This window comes from Gossypium raimondii, chromosome 4, assembly GCF_025698545.1.
Source record: "Gossypium raimondii isolate GPD5lz chromosome 4, ASM2569854v1, whole genome shotgun sequence".
NCBI classification, from domain to species: Eukaryota; Viridiplantae; Streptophyta; class Magnoliopsida; order Malvales; family Malvaceae; genus Gossypium; species Gossypium raimondii.
Window position 1 is genome coordinate 3033552 of NC_068568.1, and position 22026 is coordinate 3055577.

The 22026-nt window shown below is 33.5% G+C and overlaps 3 protein-coding genes across 7 annotated transcripts; 2 read left to right on the plus strand and 1 right to left on the minus strand.

The window, feature by feature from the left end:
* Positions 1-1527: 1527 nt before the first annotated feature.
* Positions 1528-4683, plus strand: LOC105780152 (uncharacterized). Of its 3 annotated transcripts, none has more exons than XM_052629108.1 (2): positions 1528-1833; positions 2765-4683. In XM_052629108.1, exon 2 carries the CDS (start codon positions 2872-2874, stop codon positions 4417-4419), a length of 1548 nt encoding a protein of 515 aa, XP_052485068.1. In that variant the 5' UTR covers positions 1528-1833; positions 2765-2871; the 3' UTR covers positions 4420-4683. The 3 variants fall into 3 exon arrangements, with proteins under 3 accessions (XP_052485068.1, XP_052485067.1, XP_052485069.1); XM_052629107.1 differs by having other exon boundaries at positions 2863-4683; XM_052629109.1 differs by having other exon boundaries at positions 2866-4683.
* Positions 4684-5692: 1009 nt separating this feature from the next.
* On the minus strand, positions 5693-10034 carry LOC105779936 (E3 ubiquitin-protein ligase MBR2). 3 transcript variants are annotated; one of them, XM_052629112.1, is made up of 6 exons: positions 9863-10034; positions 7003-8903; positions 6828-6878; positions 6353-6451; positions 6131-6274; positions 5693-6053 (listed from the first exon to the last, which is right to left on the minus strand). In XM_052629112.1, exons 2-6 carry the CDS (start codon positions 8728-8730, stop codon positions 5922-5924), a joined length of 2154 nt encoding a protein of 717 aa, XP_052485072.1. In that variant the 5' UTR covers positions 8731-8903; positions 9863-10034; the 3' UTR covers positions 5693-5921. The 3 variants fall into 3 exon arrangements, with proteins under 3 accessions (XP_052485072.1, XP_052485070.1, XP_052485071.1); XM_052629110.1 differs by having other exon boundaries at positions 7003-8959; XM_052629111.1 differs by lacking the exon at positions 9863-10034 and having other exon boundaries at positions 7003-9837.
* Positions 10035-15674: 5640 nt separating this feature from the next.
* LOC105781009 (protein ALP1-like) lies at positions 15675-16940 on the plus strand. The gene has a single exon (XM_012605576.2). The coding sequence runs from the start codon at positions 15675-15677 to the stop codon at positions 16938-16940; it is 1266 nt and encodes a 421-aa protein (XP_012461030.2).
* The last annotated feature ends 5086 nt before the right edge of the window (positions 16941-22026 follow it).

Below are 22026 nucleotides of genomic sequence, written 5' to 3' on the forward strand. Positions count from 1 at the left end.
ATAACTTTTGGGACTTAACCTGAGAACAAGTGTCAAGTTTAGGTCCTAATATGGAAACAATTGTCAAATTCATGGATTAACTTGGATAAAAAAATGGGCCAAGCCCCAATATGAAAACAATTATCAAGTTTAGGGACTAAATTAGAAAAAAGTTTAGGCCCAATATGAGAGTTATTGCCAAGTTAAGGCCCCAAATAATAATTTAATCGATTGTTTTATTATGTTGAGCTAAATAACCGACATTCACCATTATCCCTTTCAACTTGATAATCAAGCCTTTATGTTTATTTGCTCTTTTTACAATTATATTTTATTTATTTTGTTTTTTTTTTATATTTTTATAAATTTTAAAGTTATTTTAACACAATTTTATATTTTTAATTTTGATCATTTTAAAATATTTTAACACCATTTTGAAGTTATTTTAACACATTTTTGGTATATGAATATGATCTTTTCGAGGGAATGAATATAAATTATTATAATTTAAAATTATTAATAATTTCATATAAAAATATATTTTTATTTCATGGGAAGGTTTAAGAAATTCCACGTGTTCTTACAAAAACAAAATCGAGCCGTCGATAAAACAAAGGCATGTATTTTAATTATTTTCTTCAAAATTGTTTGGTAATAATTTTATTGGTGATCTAATTATAAAAAGTTACAAAATGGTCACTCAATTATTTAATTTATCTTTTCTAGTCACCCAATCATAGATTTGTCCATGAGCCGGGCCGAGACAAAATTCTAGACCATTTGATAGGCCTAGGCCTAGCCTAAAAAATGGGTCTAAATTTTTGCTCAAGCCCTACTCGAATTATAGATGCTAAACTCGGGCTCGGTCTAGACCATATTAAAATTTTTTATATAAAAAATTAGAAAATATAATACATCAAAAACATTAAAAATATTAAAATTAATGTTTCCAAACAAATTGAAAATAAATTAAAAAAAGTCTTTATACTTAATAACACCGAGATAAGTACAACTTAATAAGCAAATACCTCTAAAATAGTAACAAAATTAACAATAAAATAACAATTATATAATATTCAAAGTATAACAACAAAATACTAGTAACATAATAATGAAATGACAACAAAACTGTGGGAAAACAACAACAAAACAACAATTTTTCTTTTTACAAATTCTGGCCAAGCCTTGACAAAAAAAAACCTTACACAAGGCTCGACCCATTTTCTAAACGGACCTTATTTTTTATTGCCTAAGTTTATTTTTCGGGTCTATATTTTTGCCTAATTCCTCCCACATTTTGGGCGGACTTTCGGGTCAGGCAGGTCTACCCAACCATCTTGGATTTTTGAGTGTTTCTATTTTTTCACTGGTGACCAAAAAAGACAAAATTGAATAGTTAGATGATCATTTTGTAACTTTATATAGTTAGATGACCAAATAAAAAATTTACTAATAATTAAGTGACCATTTTGTAAAAAAAGGAAAAATTATAGTTGGGCGACCTCTATTTTAATTTACCCCAAAAAAATGTTTGGTATTATCTTTTCTTCCCCATAACAATACAAAAATAAACCAAAGCCTGAAAACAGCCCAAAGTATAATCTTAAGAAAATGGAAAAACAGTAGCTCTAGTTAACAAAGCAAAATCAGTTCCTTTAAACCCATCACCCAAAATACCTTTCTTTTGCCACAGGTTTCTTCTTTCCTGAACTTAAACCTATTCTGTTATTCAACTTTCTTTTCTCCCTTTTCTGGGTATCAAATAAATATCCCTTTTTTTTAATAAATATTGGATCTTTTTTTGCTGTTTGTTTTTGGATTCGGGCTTTCAGGATCTGAGATTCTTCACATAAGGTATACCCCTATACCCCTTTTTTGTTTCTCTCTTGGTGTTAATTCTTGTTTTATTTCGTATTTCTTTTGATTGAATGATCATTGGGTGTTTTGTTTCATGGGGGAAAATGGGATTTAAATAGATATTGAAGGGTTATTTTTAATAATTATTATTTGTTACTTCTTTCCATGAAAAAATGGGATTTTAAGTAGATATCAGAGGGTTCTTTTTTAATCTTTTTTTCTTTAGTTCATTCTAGCTATGGACTTTACTATTTTAGTGATTGAATTTAGGAGGTTTGTATATGTGTGTGTGTGTTCATGATTTTCATCTTCATTATGTGATAGGTTGTTTTTCAATTTTAATTCATAAACCCTAGGGCAATACCATCTATATTATCTGTGGAATTTGAGAACTTAGGCCACACTTAATGGAAAGTGGGAGCAGTTTTCAATTGTGTATTTAATATCATTTCTATACATATTTCACATCTTTGTATTTGGCATTTTTTACCAAATCAAGTGCTTATAAATAACTATTTGAACATTAAAACACTGTTTTAACAACTAGTTACAAAGTTCAGTTATGCCATCATTTTTGTTCTCACAAGCACCATATATTATGTTCTTTCTAAAATGTATTCCTTGTATCTAGAACAAATGGCTAGGGAAACATCGATCTCGTTAGTACTTTTCATAACCATGCAAAACATTGCCCTAAATTAGGAAGTTTTTGCTTGTATGCTACTAATCGTAACGCAGTCTTTACGGTTTACTCATGTTTTCTTTCCTTTTTTTTCCTTCTATATTGATGGCTTGTAATGAATCACTTATGCTTTGTTATACCCTTTTATCGATAGTTTTTATACCCTTTTTTTTCTTTCCTTTTTTTTTTCTTTCAGTTGTATTAATTCTAGCACTTGACTAGTTTGTTGACGTTTTTTTTCTTCAGATATCGGATTGGTTTTCTCTGACTTAAGGTTTACATTTCGTTGTATTGGTTTGTGCTATTTCTTGCCATAAATTTTCTGCTTGTTGGTTTTCTGATAGAAGAGGGTTATGGCGAATCTAAATGCATCAACGTCCTTAGTTCCTTCAGAATCCTCAGAACAAAGGGGAACTGTTTTGGTGGATTCAAATGTGAATGTGCTTCCACCTCCTATGAACCAGCAAAAGCGAACCTCCTCAGACGGTTCCGTGGCTATCCTTTGGGATATAGAGAACTGCCCTGTCCCAAGCGATGTCCGTCCTGAAGATGTAGCGGGGAATATAAGAATGGCTTTGCGAGTGCATCCTGTTATTAAAGGAGCTGTTATGATGTTCTCTGCGTATGGAGATTTTAATGCCTTCCCAAGGAGACTGAGAGAGGGCTGTCAGAGAACTGGTGTGAAACTCATAGATGTACCGAATGGAAGGAAAGATGCTGCTGACAAGGCTATCTTGGTTGACATGTTTTTATTTGCTCTTGATAACCCTCCACCTTCTTCTATCATGTTGATTTCGGGGGATGTTGATTTCGCTCCGGCTCTTCACATACTCGGTCAACGTGGCTATATAGTCATTCTTGTCATTCCTGCTGGGGTAGGTGTTTCATCTGCGTTGTGCAGTGCCGGTAAATTTGTTTGGGATTGGCCTAGTGTTGCTCGTGGGGAAGGGTTTGTACCTCCCTCAAAGGCGTTAATGCCTCCTCGAGGAGGACCGGTTGATGTTGCTAGGTGTTTCATGGGGTGCCATATTAGTGACAATCCTGATGGCCAAAATGAGGAAGAGGCAATAGTTTATAAAGGTGCTTCACAAAGCTGTTACAACCCAAGGGATTTCTCGACGGTGTCGCGATCTTTAGCTGAATATACAAGTAATCCTTCAGTTTGCTTACCTTCTTACCCTGCAACTTTTAGGTCGCAGAGTCTCCCATGTGGTTTGAATGAAGCATCGGGGTGTCCCGGTTATTATGATCAGAACGATACAATGTGGGTTCAGCCTGGAGACATAAATGGTTTGAAAGGACAACTAGTGAAATTGCTTGAACTTTCAGGAGGATGCATGCCTCTTACCCGTGTTCCTGCTGAGTATCAAAAGATTTTCGGAAGACCTCTTTATGTGGCCGAGTACGGAGCACTCAAACTTGTTAATCTTTTCAAAAAGATGGGTGACACATTGGCAATTGACGGAAAAGGTCATAAGAAATTCGTTTACCTTAGAAACTGGAAAGCAAACCCGAGTGCACCTCCTTTGGTTCTAACAAGGAAAGACAAGAAAGGGAAAGGTATTCACGAGGAAATCACGGATGTCACTGCAGGTGCTGGCTCATCTGACGAGTTCTCCGATGAGGAAAGAGTGGTAGTTGACGAACGGGATCAGAGGAAGACTGATGATAATCTTGAGCAATTCAAATATGAGTTGCAGGAAATTCTTGTGAGTTATTCCTGCAGGATTTTCTTGGGTTGTTTCGAAGAAATATATCAGCAACGGTATAAGAAGACATTGGACTATAGAAAGCTCAGTGTGGAGAAGCTAGAGGAGTTGTTTGACAAGGTGAGAGATGTTGTAGTCTTGCATGAAGAGCCAGTAAGCAAAAGGAAATTTCTCTGTGCAGTAGGTAGCTAGAAGAAGATCCAACAGATTCGTGCTTGTAAACTCGAATAAGACCGACAGTTGAGGTATGTTGATCACTGCTTGGTCTCTGATCTGTCTCTAGTGTTTTTTTTTAAGGTTTCATAAGTGATTAGATAGGATAGGAGAGGTGCAATTCATGCATGGATTTGTGAGGCTCATGGATTGTCATTGTAACTGATCAAACCACTACATGTGGAACTCTGTTGTAAATTAAAATCCCAGCAATAAATCTTTTGTTCTTTTCTGGACTTCTAACTTCGTGTTTCTGTCTGGTCTTGTCTGGAGAAGTCACTTCCGGGGGCGTTTGATTCAAGACTCGGATCACTAGTACCATATTTAGGTTAAAAGTGAAATAGCATAGACTAAACCACTTTGACTTTCTGGTTTAACTATGGCTGAACTCATTGCAACTCTGAGAGATAATTGATCCATAGTTACAGTGATATTTTCAGCATTGTATACTGTAAAGTTACCTTAATGTTAGCTTACAAAATGGGTTCTCATTGTTTCCCCTTTTCCCCCATTGTTCTTCGGGTTAAAATATGCCTTGGGTCCCTGTATTATTCACAAATTTAAAATTCAGTCCTCGCATTTTTATTTTGAGGAAACTAGTTCAGCTACTTTTCAGATTTCAAAATTTAGATCCAATTCAAGGGCGAAGCTGGAAACTTTTTCAGGGACTAAGATAAATTATATATTTTTATGAGAGGTAAAATACAATTTCACTATTTTATTGACATCTTTAAAGTTTTTAGAAGGATCAAATCAAAATGCATCTTTTTTTGAAGTTGGAGTTAAGCTATAATTTTATCATGTATTCACTTAAAATTTCATAAACTTTTAAGAGGATAAAACAGAATTTCTTTTATTTTAAAGAGGACCAAGCCCTGCTTACCAACCTTCTTCCTAGTCTAATTATTAACAATATTAAATTATGTTTAGATTAATTTATATGATATTTTAAAATAAAAAAGTACTCAACAATGTAACTACAAAAAAGATATAACGAATTTAAAATTTATAAAATAATTTTAACGGTAAATTTTGAATTTTAGAGAAATAAAAGATTAAATTCTTAAAATAAACCACATAAACTAATTTCCGGATTAAATTCTTAAAATAAATTTACAAACAACTAAATTCCATTCAAAGATTGAATTTTAGATTTTGAATTTGTTCTTTGCAATTTGAGTTTGATTTTGGTAAGCTTGGCGTAGAAAATATTAAGTAATGATCAAAGTTTATCCATTCAAAGTAAGCAATGGGAAACATAACGTCATAAATATTATTTCATGCATGTATATATCATTGTCGTTATGTTTTATGCAAAGTGATTCTACAAACACAATTCTGCAATTCATAAAACTGATGGCTGCTTCATCACCTCGAACGTTACAGTTTACGATCAAGAAGAGCAGGTTTAAATCTGATATAATCCATCCTCTTTATGAGAAGAAAATTGAAGTTCTGGCTCTCACAACAGCCTTTGATCTTCATTTAAGCAACCCAGTTGTCTTACAAATAGGACACAGGTTTTTTAGCATTAACCAGTGTTTGATGCAGTTAGTATGGAAGTCATGCCCACAATTGAGGATCCCGGTATTGTCCCCGTCCTCGTATTCTTCCTGCCATAGTTGAAGTTCAAAAAACAAGACTGAAAACTAAACAGGTAATGGTTATCTTTGCTCGTTTAGCGTTGTACCTGACAGATACAACATGGTTCCGGTTCTTGTGTGGATTCAGTTGTAGTAGATGAATACTTCCGCTGTTTCATCAACTCCAGAATGGTTTCCTCATTCAGTCCCGTGCTCACATCTCCAATCCGTTCTCCTAATGCCAACAATTCCTAGTGTTCCAGTTGCAAAGTGAGAAGAATAACCTCCAACGTGAAGTGATAGAACATTAAACAGCAATCCTTTTTTACCTCGTATGACATGTTATCAACATCAAGGCGCATATCTCTATGTCTGTCATGTGTTTCAACCATACCATGATATATGAACGGATCGAACAGCATATGGTCCTGAAAGTATCGAAAGTATTTAGACACGTATTTGGTATTTACAAAGTTGAAACCTGCTTCTTTTCCTTTGTGGGACTAAAAGAGTGCAGCATCCATCCTATTACATTTTCTTAAAAGGATACCGAGCCATGTGTGTAGTGGTCCTAGAGAGGAGCCATTGGTTATCTATTAGAGTTTGACTCGGATTTAAGTGTTAAAACCATTTTCAACCTGGAAAGCACTTTTATGGACAAAACTGAGGCTCAATGAGCCAAAAGGAGATAATACCTTACAATGGACTGTGACACCATGCATGTGACCTATAGAAAACAAAACTAGACTATATGCTATGAAAATGTCATGGCAACATAATCATTGCACGAATCAAAAACCAAACCTCGATTCGTAAGTTCTCCCCCCTACGCATAGCATTCAAGACTTCACGAATCTGACAAATAGAGAAGAAAATGAGTAGCAAGTTATAGGAATGTCTTCATAAGTTCAATTGCAAGACCTATTCAGATAGCCTAGAAATATAAGGAAACAATTAAAAAAATCCTCATAACACAAACCTCAGAAATTAGCCGGTGTCTCCCTTCGATATCAGCAGCCAAAGATCGCAATGAGTGGGGCCTCCCAAGAGCATCATCACCTTGTCTCTCTGCTATGAAAGCTGACCTTCGGTATGTTTGATTATTACCTTGACTGTTAGATAGAGATGACACTGCTGTTTCCCATGAAGAAGCAGAAGGGGCTGAAGATAATGACGGGAAACGACCACTACTGCCACCAGGTTCAGAATCAAATGGAGGAAATAAAGACCAAGGTGCAACTTCTGATACTCTTTGTTGGTAATGTACTGGTGGGTTGCAAGGAGGAATCCAGGCAGGAGACAGCAACTGGATGGTTGACCTAGGCCCAGGTCGATTAGAAGATGGAACACCTCCAGACATGCTGATATTTTCAGATGCCAAACTCCACCCTGTCGGATCTTGCGTTGCTGGTACAAACATTGGATGCTCTGCATTGTTTCTCGGGATATTTCTTTCGTTTGGTTCCTCCTGTAATGCAGTAGCTCTCTCTAAAGGATTAATGGAACCTGATGGGTGGCTAGTTCTTGAACTGGAAATGCTAGTCCAAGGGAAAGGGTGTGCATTTCTTGGCACAACAGAAATGGTTCTCATATGAGATTGAGTTGAGGGGGAACTAGAATTTCCTGCTATTGCTGCTGCTGATCTTAAGTTTAGAGAGTCACCAAATGCGGCAGCTCTAGGGTGAGTTGGAGAACCAAAACTAGATGGCCCAGCAACCCCGGTTGACGATAAACTATATGGTAAAGATTCTTGTTGGCTTTCTTGATTTGCACTTCTTGTACTTGAAGAAGGAAATGCATCATTAACTATTCTCATACCGAGCCCAACTCTAGAATTCAGCTGATCAGGGGGGCTAACATCAAGGAAATTCCGTGAGAGAGTTGATAAACTCAAGCGGCTAGAAGCATCATTACGAGCAGGAACAGTATGCCATGCAACATTTTCAATTTGTTGAGAATTGCCAGAAGTACTAGCAGAATAAGACTGCTCGGAAGTACCTTCAACGGCCTTCCTCTTGCAGGATAAACCCCAACTACCCAAAGAAGATCCAGAGCCATCATCATTTTCCTCCCCACTCCCGGATGAACTACCAACATTACCAGAAAAAACACTGGCATTAGATACCTGCTCTCTTTCTAGTCCAACTGAACCGATACCAGTTCCAACACTTGACCCTCCATTACCCCTGTGGCTAGTAAATCCTTCAGTTAGATTCATATTCTGTGGGCTATGAGTAGAGCTGGAACCTTGCAAATACAAGGGTCCACTTCTGATCTGATTGCCACTCCGACCATTATTCAGTCTCCCAGGAAAAAACACATTTGGTGGTTCAATCTGCCTTTCTTCCGACCTTGGAGCATCCCCAGCAGCACCATAAGAAGAAGACCAACCATGCTCTATTTTTGTTCCATCATCATCATCGAGATGGTGATTCAGAACATCCTGAAACACCTGGTTTTGCGTTCTCAATCTAGAGCTCGGTTCACCAGAATTCCAGCCACTAAAGATCCTAACATCAGGAGTAAATGTGTTTCCATTCGTTGTCCCACCAGAAGACACCATATAATTAGATAACCGAGTTTCCACAGGATTCAGCATGTTACCCAAAGAATTTGGTTGACCAATACTAGTGTTATCAGGACTAGACCCCATGTCAATGTTAACAGTTTCAGGGAACGAATTAATGGTGCCCCCCTGACGTTGCATAAGAGACAATATCTTCCACCCAGAAATATGCCAGAGATGCTAAAACCGGTGATTTTTTTTTCAGCTTTCTCAGGTCATGTAAGATTGACCGGTTAAATTCCGCATATAGCGTATGTCAGCAAGTAAAAGCCCCAGCCAGTAAACATTTTGACCCCAAAGAGACAACCACCACACTGACAGGAGGTGCAGGCAAGAATAACTTTATGTTACATAGCATGCACCATGATATCTACATCAACGTGAAGTTAAAATACTTATCTTAATGAAAACAGATTACCAACAGTTCTAGTTTCTAACATGCCAGCACAATTAGAGATTAAGATATCAACTGATATCAACTGACAGATTGATGGTTACAAGGAAAGAAGATGATCCACAACATGAAGTTCATTTAGTAGGAAGAAGAAGTAACATGAAAATTAACAGAACCTAGCACACTGAGAGAGAATGTTTACAAGAGATTACCTATGACTCTATCTCAAGCATTACCTAAAGAGGAAATGGTAAAGAATAAACTAATTCTTACATTACATCCTGCGGTCTTATATAATCTTCCAAGGTGAAAGATTTTTACATCTTTCTGCTCATACACCCTATCCCTCTCCTTATACGCAGGTTTATGAATATATTGAAATGACTCAAATTAGTTGAACAAGAAACTAATATTATTTAACTTTTCAGATCCTACTCTCTAGAGATTTAAGATACTTGCAGCTGTTCCTTTGTTCTGAATAGGAATAGTCCCTCATTCACTCTCATGCAATATCGGTTACACACAGGATGCTAACTCGAACTCGAACTCATTACTGTATAAAGAATGCAAATTTTGATAACCGAGTGTAAGGTGCAAGCTTAGCTTTATATTTTGGCGTTAAAAGTAACTACATTTGCAACCACTCAATTCATGAACAATATCACATAGCTTTATAACAATTCATTCAAATGAAGTTCATAATCAAGCAATTAAACTCACGGCATAAACCAAAATGAAAAAACAAGACCAGTGCTACAAGCCTACAAGTCAACCATAAATTTTCCAGCATCATGCATTATCATCCATAACAAGCAGAAACAAAGAATGAACACAGCAGAAGTAATATCAGATAGAAAAACGATTAAATTAAAGTATTACCATATAAAATGTGCTCATTATTTAACACTTAGCTACAGGGAAAAGTTCAAAATCTTTTGGTGAAGAACATTCAAGGTTTTGCTGGAAATGCTTCTAGCCAATACCAGTAGATCGAACCAAAACCTGGATTTATAATGTCACCTGTTTAAGCCACAAATTACAAAAACAAATGTAATTTGCAGAAGCAGGATCTACATCAAGGAAACATACACATACACACACAAACACATATACAAGCACTTGATCACATTGGCAAAACTATAAAACTAATGCAAACAACCCAAGATATGGCCTTTTAGAAATCATGTAAACCGCTTCTTGTACTATTAAAGCTTTGATTTTTTTTTTTGACAAAAATGCAGCAAAACAAGAAAACCCAATCTTTTTTTATAATTTAGTTAAAAAGAAATACCAAATTTAGCATCAGATGATTCAATTGAATAATGCCAATACCCAATAACCCAAATAATTTGCCAAAATTTTGTATCTAAAAAAAAATAAAATCATAAAAGCTTGTAGATAAACACCCAATTAAAACTGTAGCAATGAATCCAACATGGTTCAATCTCGACCTTTAAAAAAAACCCATAAAATAAGCAAAAAAAATTAAGAAATCAATAAGGTGTGGAATTAAACGATCTTAAAAGCAAACTATTTTTATCATTAAAGCAAATATATCTAATAAAAAACGCATAGATTAAGAGAAATACCTGAAAACAAATCTCAGACGATGAAACAAAAAGCGATTAAAATTGGGTCTTTGAGATTAAAAGGGTATTAAGAGAAACAATTGTAGAGAAAGGAATCAGAGATGTTTCTTCGATTTTTATTTTTATTTTGCTCTATTTTCTAGTTATTTATTTTGCTATGTGTTTAGGGTTTTTTTTCTGATTAACAAATAAGGTGATTATCAGAATAGGAAAGTAATACTAATTAGCTGCAAATTTTTTTAGGTATAAAACAACATTTAGTCCCTGAACTTAGTAACTAAATTGGTACTTAAACATTTTTTTGTTCACATTAGTCCTGAAACTTGGTGTTTTTTCCCAACTTAGTCCTTGAATTTTGTTGAGTTATGATGAGGTGGCATTTTGAAAAAAAATTAATAATCTTTTTTGTAATTTTTAGATTTTATATAAAAAAATTTTAAATTTTTAGATGACATGACACAATCTCAAAGTAACACGTCATCAAACCTTAACGCAATTAAAGTTTAAGAACTAAATTGAGAAAAGCTGTCAAGTTTTGAGAGTAACATGCAAAAAAAAATTAGGGACCAAATTAAGAAAGTTATCAAATTGAGGGATTCGATTCACTAATGTTGAAACCTTTTCAGGAAAAAAACAAACAGAATAGGAGAAAAAATTGGCTAATATTGAAAAACGAAAAAAATGATACAAGAGGAGCTTCGACTACATGTATTTAAAGGTTGGAAAACCTTATTCTAATCAATGTCAAATAGAAGAAGTGTAGTTTTAAACGGATTCTACTTGTGCGGCATGGTTCGTACCGCAGGCTTTTGTCCCCACCAATCCCCTTATTTTGCCACTACATATTTTTTTTAACAAGTGATGGAATTTGGGTCACACAACTCTCTAACAATGGTTTTGATCATATCTGCTCTTTTTGATACAATACCTAAAACTATCTATAGCCTATCCTCAACCCATAAATAGGAGGATAATGCTTTTCAGCGCACTCAAACTCACGTCCTTCTGTATAGACAACAATACATATACCAATCGAGCCAAGACTCAATCTAACCTTAATATTTAGATTTAGGGTGACGTGGGTGATATGCTAGTGGGGGATTGCTAAGCCACAACATTATCATCAACAACAATTGCATTAATCAATTAAAATTTTAAACCTAAATCATAATCTATTAAAATATCACGTGGAAAGAGTGAATGAATATAAATAAAATTTAATTTGCATTAAACAAAATAATTAGATAGGTTTCATATATGTCAACGATAAGGACCAAGATGCAAATCATCCAATATTTTTGCACTAATAGTATAAAAAAGTCATATATTCTAATTGTCTTTTAAGTTATGTTTTGGCCCCTAAATTATACATATTTTTTCATATCGGTATCTAACTTTTTGTTTGTCACATTTTGATACCTAAACTATCATTTTCATCTTATTTTACCCATAAATTACCCATGTGTCACGTTATTATTGGTAACTTTTTTTGGGTAGGGCAATCAAGGGCGTAGCTAGGGAGGCTGGTAGGGGTCGTGGCCTTCCTAAAATGAAAAATTTTCTAATTTAACCCTTTAAAATTTTTAAAATTTTAAATTAGTAAAGGTAAAATTACACTTTGGCCATCCTTAAAAATGATAAAATTTTGATTTAAGACTTTAAAAATTATAAAGATATAGACTATTAAAACGGTGAAATTACATTTTTACTATCGTAAAAATTACAATTTAATTTCGGCCTTCTAAAAAAATTTTCTGGCTTCTCCCCTGAGAGCAGTAAAGGAACCAAGTTTGAACAAACGAACATTTGTTCATATTTGCCTGTTTATTTTTAACTTGTTCATGATCGATTTGTGTTGGTTAAGATTTTCAAATTAATATATCTATTCATTTATTTAAAATTATGTGTGCTCTTATTCGTTTGTTTAAGTTAAACGAACATATTCGTGAATAATGAATAAACACAAATAAACATATATTTTATTTTCTAGATATAAAATAATAAAATATTAATATTAATATTAATAATTATATTACAAATAAAATTGTGTCTTATGTAACCTTTAATGAACTTGTGATTAAAAACATCAATAATCAAATGATTTTTTTACGAAACCCTTAAAAAGATTCTTAGAAATGTCGATAAATAGGTTTGAAGTTTGAAAACTTGCAACTCTTTCAAAGACTTAAAAGGAACGAAGCCCGAAAATAAATAAGAGAATATCACAAAACTTTAAAGAAAATTTGTTTCACGCAAAATAAAAAGAAATTTTCAATATATGACTGACTAGACTTCCTTTATATAGGTAACTCATAGGCTAGACCTGTCTATGGACTAGGCCAACTGACCTGGCCTGCAGGCTCGCCTGAAAAATGGGAGGGCTTGGGCAAAAATATAAGGCCGAAAAATGGGCTTAAGCAAAAAAAACCCATCTAGAAATGGGTTGGGCCTGGGGTAAGATCTTTTGGTCCGACCTGAATTTGTAATAATAATAATAATAAACACTATTGTTTTGTTACTATTTTCCCACTGTTTTGCTGTCATTTCACTATTATGTAGCTATTATTTTATTGTTATGATTTGGATATTGTTTAACTATTGTTTTATTATTAATTTTACTATTATTTTAAAGGCATTTGATGATTAAGTTGCACCTATCTTAGTGCTATTTAAGTATAAAGACTTTTTTAATTTATTTTCAATTTGTTGGGAAACCTTTATTTTAATGTTTTTAGTGTTGTTGGTGTATTATATATTTTTTTAATTTTTTATATAAAAAATTAATACAGGCCAAGCCAGGGTTTAGCATTTATAATTCGGGCCGAGTCTGGAAAAAAATTTAAGCCTATTTTTAGCACGACTCTCACATTTTACCTTATATGTGTCATCTCTCACTAAATATGGACCTTAAATTTGACTTTTATCTCTCCTAATCTCCACACAGCTTGTTTTTACACGGGATAATCTCATCACCAAAAACCCCTCACAATTCTAAATTTTCATTGAAAAATAAATACAATTCTATGTCTAACTCTATTAGACAACTATCTATACACTTTCATGAATCTCTTTTGTATAAGGTGATTCATCTAAAATAATTCTAGAAAAAAGATGACAGTTAGACCAAAACTCACTTGAAGACTTTTCTTGGGAGTAAGTTTTGTTTGGACATACCCTAGATGACCCTTTTTACCACAATATCAATATTCATATTCTAAAATCCATTTGGTTTGCAAAAAGAAAAAAAAAGGTGATAACTTTTTCTTTGTTGTTAAATTTATCATCGGTTCATCAAAATCAAATCGAAATTGGGTTTTTTATGCGTGCGCCATCTCTTATTGATTCGTAGTTATTTTTAAAGAGTTTAAAACGTTTTTAAAACATTTGAGTGGTTAAGTATCGATTCTTGATTCTTAAGTATCAATACCTCTTCATGTTGGTATCCACAAACCTTTCTAGAGGGGTAAAGTATCAATACTTAACCCTTAGGTATTGATATCACCATTAAAGTATTAATACCTTAAAGTATCAATACATTGGGAGATAGGGGTGTGCAAAATTCGGTTAAAACCGAAAAAATTTGGTTAACCGAATTTTGTAAGGTAATAGGCCTTAAATTAAGCCCAGCCGGCCAGCCCAATATATTTTTTCTTCTCCAGGCTCCAAGCCCAAGAACTAAGCCCAAGAATAATTCATGTTTCATGTTTTCATGTTTCATACTGCATGTTTCATGTTTTCTTCTGTACATTATAGTGCACGCAAATTTATAATGTAAATAGTGCATTATACTGCATGTTTCATGTTTCATGCAATACTGCATGTTTCATGTTTTCTTTCCCAAGTTTGTAATGTAAGTTTATTTATTTTTAAATAAAAATTTTATAAACAATCTGAACCCAAATTTATATCCACCTCTTCTCTTGAGCAGCAGTACGTGTCTTTCAAAATATAAATTAATTGTAAATTTACTTTATGTGTTAAAGACCTATGTAATATTTTTAATTATGTAGTGATTCAAAGACTTATGTAATATTTTTAGTTATGTAGTGATTCAAAGACTTGTGTAATTTTTTTAATTATATAGTGATTTAAATCGGTTAAGTCGGTTAAATTGGTTAAATCGGTTAATCGGTTAAATAGGTTAAATCGGTTAATTTTTAACCAAAAAAAATATATGATTTTCGGTTAATTCGGTTAACCGACCGGTTTAACCGAAAAAAATTCGGTTCGGTTAATATTTTTTAAAAAAATTTCGGTTTGGTTAACGGTTAAAAAATTTTGGAGGTCGGTTAATTCGGTTTTAACTAATTCGGGTCGGTTAACCGGTCGGTTAACCGAATGCACACCCCTATTGGGAGATTAGTAGACACAACCATTTTTTGAAGGGTAAAATATCGCTACCTGTTCTTAATGTATCGATACCCAACCTAAAATTATTGCATTCACAATAATCCAATCATCTAATATGGTGGGATTACATTTTGCTTTATATATATATATTTTTGAAGATGCCACGTGTTATTATTTCATGAAACTACCACTTGAAGCGATAATTCATGAGAGAATGATACCTATCATTTGCGACCTTTTTCAAACAAAATGACACAAGTTATCACCACAATGAACTCATCATTTGACGTAATGATTTCTCTCTCCAATTATAAACCTTCGATATATTTTTATGAATAATTAAAACTTAACACGTTTTATTAGTTAACCTTCTTACTCAATCCATGATATTTAAAAAAACCCACATTTTAACTCTACTATTTTTTGTCCAAATCTTTATCGATATTGAACCAATCTTCGAATTTGAATGAATAACCTCGAATACATTAATTTGGAAGAATGGTAATAAAAAGCCCATTGGACCGTGCAAATGATTAAAACCCAACCCAAAAGAACACAAAGTCAAAAGGGTACAAACTTCAAAGTGAAACAAAAGCAGAGAAAATCTGAAAGTACTGAGTTAGTGTCTGAGCCAGGTGTGTCGAATTATTTGGTCCTCTTCTCTGACTCACCCAACAATCTCTGACACACAAAAAAACTCGATTCCCAAGACTATCAAAAAATTTCCCTCATTCCCCGACAAGAAACAACATATGGATCCTCGAAAATTGTCAGCTTTACTCTCTTCCCTTGTCTCTCAACTCCTTTTATTGATCATCCTTCTCTTTGATTCCAACAAAACAACCGACAGTCATTTCTCCGATGGCACCAACACCTTTGCCGGCGTTCTTAATTATTTGCTCTCATCGCAACAAATCGCTGCTTCCTTTTCGTTCGTTTCGGTTTCCCGGAAACGGAAGAGAACCCATTGTTCAGAATCCGATTCCGAGCCCGCCGGTGAAGAAACCGACCCCCAACTCGACCGAGTCAGACTCGGTTTGACTCGGGATCCTGACTCATTCAAACCCATCTTCAGGATGAAATCCTCCACCTTTGAATGGCTCGCCGGGTTGCTTGAACCGTTGTTGGAGTGCCGGGACCCGGTTGGTTCCCCGTTGAATCTATCCGCCGAGTTACGTCTAGGGATTGGTTTGTTTAGGTTAGCCACCGGTTCGAGTTACCCCGAAATCGCTCAACGATTTGGGGTTTCCGAGTCAGTGACTCGTTTCTGTACCAAACATCTGTGTCGAGTCCTCTGCACTAATTTCCGATTCTGGGTCGCGTTTCCGACTCCCGACGAGCTCAACTCAGTCTCCTCCTCGTTCGAACGACTCACCGGGTTACCGAATTGTTGCGGTGCCATCGATTGCACGAGATTCAGCATTGTGAACGATAACAATGGCGGCATTGATAGTATTGCAGCTCAAATAGTGGTAGATTCATCATCAAAAATCTTAAGCATAATTGCAGGTTTTAAAGGGAACAAAAGAGATTTTAAAGTACTTGAATGTTCAACTTTGTATAAAGATATTGAAGAAGGCAGGTTATTAAATTCAAGCCCTTTGATCATCAATGGAGAAGCTGTGAATCAATATTTTGTTGGTGCTGGTGATTACCCTTTGCTTCCATGGTTAATGGTGCCGTTCCATGACGTTTTTCCGGGTTCGAGCCGAGCGAGGTTCAACGCGGCGCATAGTGTAATGCGTTCATCGGCGTTGAAAACCATTGCTAGTTTGAAGAATTGGGGGATTTTGAACCGACCGATACACGAAGAGTTGAAGGCCGCCGTCGCCGTTATCGGGGCTTGTTCGATTTTGCATAATGTGTTGCTCATGAGGGAAGATGATTCTGCATTGTGTGAAACCATGGGAGATTACTTGGGGCATACTCAAAGCTTTCATCACCAGCAGCACTATGAGGAAGATAGCATTGAGGCTTCTGCAATTCGAGATGCATTGGCGGAACAAGCTTGTGTTTAGATCGGTCAATTCGTGAAATATTGTCAGATTTGGACAATTCGGGGTTCGTTGAAAACAAGCTAGAGAATCAGCTCATGTTTCAAGTTGAGTACAACTTGTAGCTTTGAAAACATGACCGGGTTCGGATCGATTCAAAATTCATTGAACGATTTTTGAAATAGGTAAAATGCACATTCTTTCGCTCATTCGAAACAAAATAAGTTCAATATGGACTATACATTCTTTTTCTTCATGGCTATTTTTCAGAATCATCCATAGATTAACCAAAGAACAATGTAATAAATTCTTCTCATTCTGCCATTTTTGATTCAATTGAAAGCAAAATCTTTGTTGTTTTTTCCACATATGGAATGGTTGATTGTAAACTGCATATTGGAAAGACATGGTTACTTGCGCGGTAAGATACCGATGACTTACGATAAGAAAAATGAAGAGTCCGAGTAACATAGGATAACTTTTTTTAATGCTTTTGAGAATGCCTTAGATGAGTCTCTTCATCTCTCTTGGAAAAAAGGTTAGGTGTTTGAACCTTTTGTTTTAGCTCAATTAGTCTATGTAGATATTTTAAATAGGTGGCACTTAGTGAGTTTCGAGTTTGAATCTTAGCATTTATAAACAAAGTTTTTGAAATTGGATAAATGGTCGAATCGGTTAGATCATCGATTCTCAATTCGTTTGCTTCAAATCAAATAAATTATAAAAAATTATAAAATTCGATTTAATTGGTTCAATTTTCAATTCAACTAGTTTTTAGTTTGATTCAAATTCATCCATAGATTTGTGAGTCAACCGATCTTTTACCTTGTTCCAAATTAGTGTATCAGTCAAATCCGGATCAATCTAATTCGATCCTAAAAACACTATCTATAACCTATGTTATTCCAACTATTTAGTTTTCTTAAAAATTCTTATATTGTATACAAATATATAAAAAAAAACCCTTTTAAATAAATGAAAAAACTTTAAAGAAAACTAAATTATAATAAAATCCACCTTCAATGTTTCGAGGTTTTTCACTTAAGTCCTTAACATTTTTTTGTTGTTGCAATTTCACTCATAACATTTCAAAACTTTCAAATAAGATCAAAATTGACGGAAACTATCAGTCAACTAACGATAAATATTTTTTTGCTCACATGGCATGACGCATCACCATTAATGTGATATTTTTATAATTTTTTTTAAAAGATAGAAACTTTATTTAAAAAATATATTAATGCATTAAATGGTTAAAACACCCACTTTATTAGTTTTTTTTCTTTTTTCTTAATTTCCCGTTATTATTTTAGGGTGGGTTTAGACGGGCGATTGGGTGCGGTGCGGTTAGTTTACATTTTGTCTCACGCTACAGTATTGTTACAGTATCTAATCTCACCTCCACCATTATTTTTACACTAATCGCAGGTAAACGTACCGCCTATCCAAACTCACCCTAATCATTAATCATTAAGAAAAAGGCAACATAAGGGGAGAGAGAAAGAAGGAAGACGCCAGCACAGATGAACGACACCGACGGTGTGAACGGATCAGGGACTGCTACACCAGCGTGGCTTGAAGGAAGGTGGCTAGGGTTTTTGTGGAGAAGAAAAAGAAAGGAGAAAAAAAGAAGAAAAAAAAATAAAAAATAGAGAAAAAAGGACGAGATCTCGAGACCTCAGCATCGCCATAAACACAGTTGAGAGCCATCATCTCCGGCGTTGAAACTCTGATCGGGCACCACTAATTACTCTATTTTCTTCCTCTCGCTAATTTCAACGGTTTCGATCTTTGAGAATTCAACACAATTAGTTCAAAATTTAACCTTTAAACCCGAATTATTCTCTTTTCGATCTCGGAGCTCTATCGTCGGATGGCAGCGGGTTTCCAATATGTTATCTGCCGCATCATGGACTTGAGCTTCAACATCTGAATCGTCAAGAAAGTGACGAGATCTCCATGAATCAGACCTTGATCGAAAAAAGGTATTCAAAAACAGGGTCTTTCCTTTTTTTTTTTTAAATTGTTTGATTGGTTATTGACTATTGACGTTTATTGTTGTTCACTGGCTTCGGATGGAGTTTGTTAAGGATTTGAAAGAGTATGATTTTTGGACTAAGCCATTTCCGGCACGGTGGTCTGAACGGCGGCAATCGTATTTGAGAGAAGAGAAGGAAAGAAATAGTTGAAGAAAGGATTAAAGAATTTTTAAAAAAATTTTAAAAATGTTAAAAGAAATAAAAAAGATGAAAAAAGGGAAAAAAATGAAATGAAATAATTAAGGAATAAAAAAGGCAAGAAAGTGAAAAAGAAAAAAAATTGTAATATATTTTATTTTTAATAATTTTTAAAACAATTTTTTAATTTTAATTAATTTTCTATATATTTTGAAAATTTTCTCTCTTTAGAAAAATATTCTCTTTTGAATCCTCGTTACTAATAGAATCAAAACAATCTATGAATTGATTAGAAAATCTTTTCAATTGGTGAGAATTTGTTACTTAAACGAAACTAGATCTTGTGGAATCATATTGAATATTTGACGATACATTTCGTACATTGCAAAAACATCAATCCCTATTTACCAACTATACATTGTCTAACCAAATCTAATTCTTTCTTGATATGTTCCTAAAAAAATTCTATTCGTGTGGATTCTTCCCCTGACTAACAAAGAGATCTTGGCGAAATTGCCACATATGAAATTGAGTACAATTTTTCTTGAGAAGAGATGGGAAACATGCTCAATATTATTTAATTGAATAATTGACCTGGCTCTTTGTTGTTTGAAGAAACCCTCCACTTCAATTGGTATTTTTTCACGAAAAATAACATATCATCAATGATGTGTCATCCTGCATAGAATAGTATGGTTCACCGTTAGTTGACTGATGGTTTCTGTCAATTTTGGTTTTATTTGAAATTTTTTGCAACGTTGTGGGTGAGGTTGCAATAAAGAAATGTTAAGAGCTAAAGTAAAAAAACCCAAAACATTGAGGATGCATTTTGCAATATCTCAACATTTTTTTTCATATTTTTTACATATAAAAAGATAAAAACGAACTCAACGTAATATAATTTACTTTATAAAATTACGATATCATACTCAAACACCAATCCAAATATCATCATAGCTGGCAACCCCTGCCTTATTTCCAAGCCACAAAATAATATAAAAAAATATATATACACACTTATATTTAAGTAAGAATATGTATACACACAAATACTTTTTATGTTCGTTTTATAGGTTACCCGTTCTAACAATATCATTTTCAAGATTCGAACTTGAGTCTTCCCTTTGAGAATACAATGTGCCTTACCAAGTGTGTTTTTATTCTGATAGAAAAAGAATAATAGAGGAAATGGGACAAATCGACGCAAAAGAAAAACGGGGTTGTTAGCAATGTTATTTGAACCGAACCAATCGGCTTGCGGAACCGATTGGGTTACTGAGGTTCGAAAGGTGTTTTTAAACTTGTTAGATCAAGAATTGGTATGAACCTATTAATTCAGTTAAAAAATCAGTTGAATCAACCGTCGAACCAAAATTTTTAAGATTTTAATATTTTTTTAATTGAAACGATTAGATCAACGAATCAATAATACGAAGGATTCCATCTTCGATTAAATTTAAAAACCAATGTTTGTTAGCACAAAAGCTTTGACTCAAAGCACAAAAATGGGACTCCCTCACCAAACGCGGTATTCAATTTTGTTTGACTAAAAAGACAATTTATTAATTATTTATATACTTATAAAAAATAATATTAGATAAATGATTAAATTTTAGTTTTAGTCCTTTTAATTTGCTTAAGTTTTAAATTTAATCTTTTTTCTTTAATTTAAATATAATTTGGTCATTATATTTTTATAATGTTATTATTTAGTTTAAATAGTTAATATCATTAACTTTTCGGTTAAAATATTATACTGATTATATAAAATAATGGTTTTAAAGACTAACATGTGGCTTCCCGGTATTTTTGGGTTTGTATAGTTCTTATTATATTATAAAAAATGGTCAAATTTTAATTTTGGCCCCTAGGCTATCTTGAAACTTGAGATCTAATTTTTACATAATTGGATCCATCAACTTCTATAATGCAATTAGTTAGTCTAAATAGCTAACAAGTTTATTAGTAAAATTAGTCATCGAGTTCTCTTTTTTTAAAATCAATAAGTACTTTCGAACTTTTTGCATCCAATTAAGCCATTTGTTGGGATCGACCCAATTAAGCAACAAGTAAAAAACAATAGCGGAATAAATTGAGAAATTGAACACACAAATTTAACGTGAAAAAACCCCTCCAAAGAGGATAAAAAACCACGGGCAATGATAATTTTACTATAATGGCAAAAGAACAAATAGTACAAAAGATGAAGATAAAAACTAAACCCCTAAAACCTGAAAACAAAGAATCCTCAAAACGTAAACACAAAATTCTCTAAATGTGTTATGAGTTCTAATCTCTAATTGGTGTATTTTCTAAGGTTGTAAAATAGCCTATTTATAGGCTAAATTCATAGGTCAAATAATAATAAAATAATCTAGACTAATCAGAGTTTGATTGAAACAAACAAACAGAGTTTAACTGAAATATTATTTCTCAAATTTGACTGAAATAAGAGTCATACTCAACACCATCAAACAAACAAAATTGACTAAATAGGCCATTTGACTGATGTTGATCATATTTAAGGACAACACTATCGTGGTTATTAACATATGCCACTAACATGACAATGTTAGATCAACAAAAAGTAAAAAATAAATTATTTTTAAAATAAGTACACAATAAATATGGACACACATTTATTTAGATTTATTCTAGAATTATTAAAAAATAAAGACTTTATAAAAATATATATAAAAATCATTAAATTTTCTAAAAATAATTAGAAAATAACTTAAAAGCCATAATTTTTCATAAAATTTATAAAAATAATTTTTAAAAACCATAAAAATTAGAAAAGAATTATAAAATTATTAGAAATTAGTTAAAACACATAAAAATAATTTCCTTGTTTTGATTAAATTATTTGAGTAATATAACTTATGCAATTGAAAAGAGAGGTAAAAATATAACAAAAAAATTGTTAATCTTGA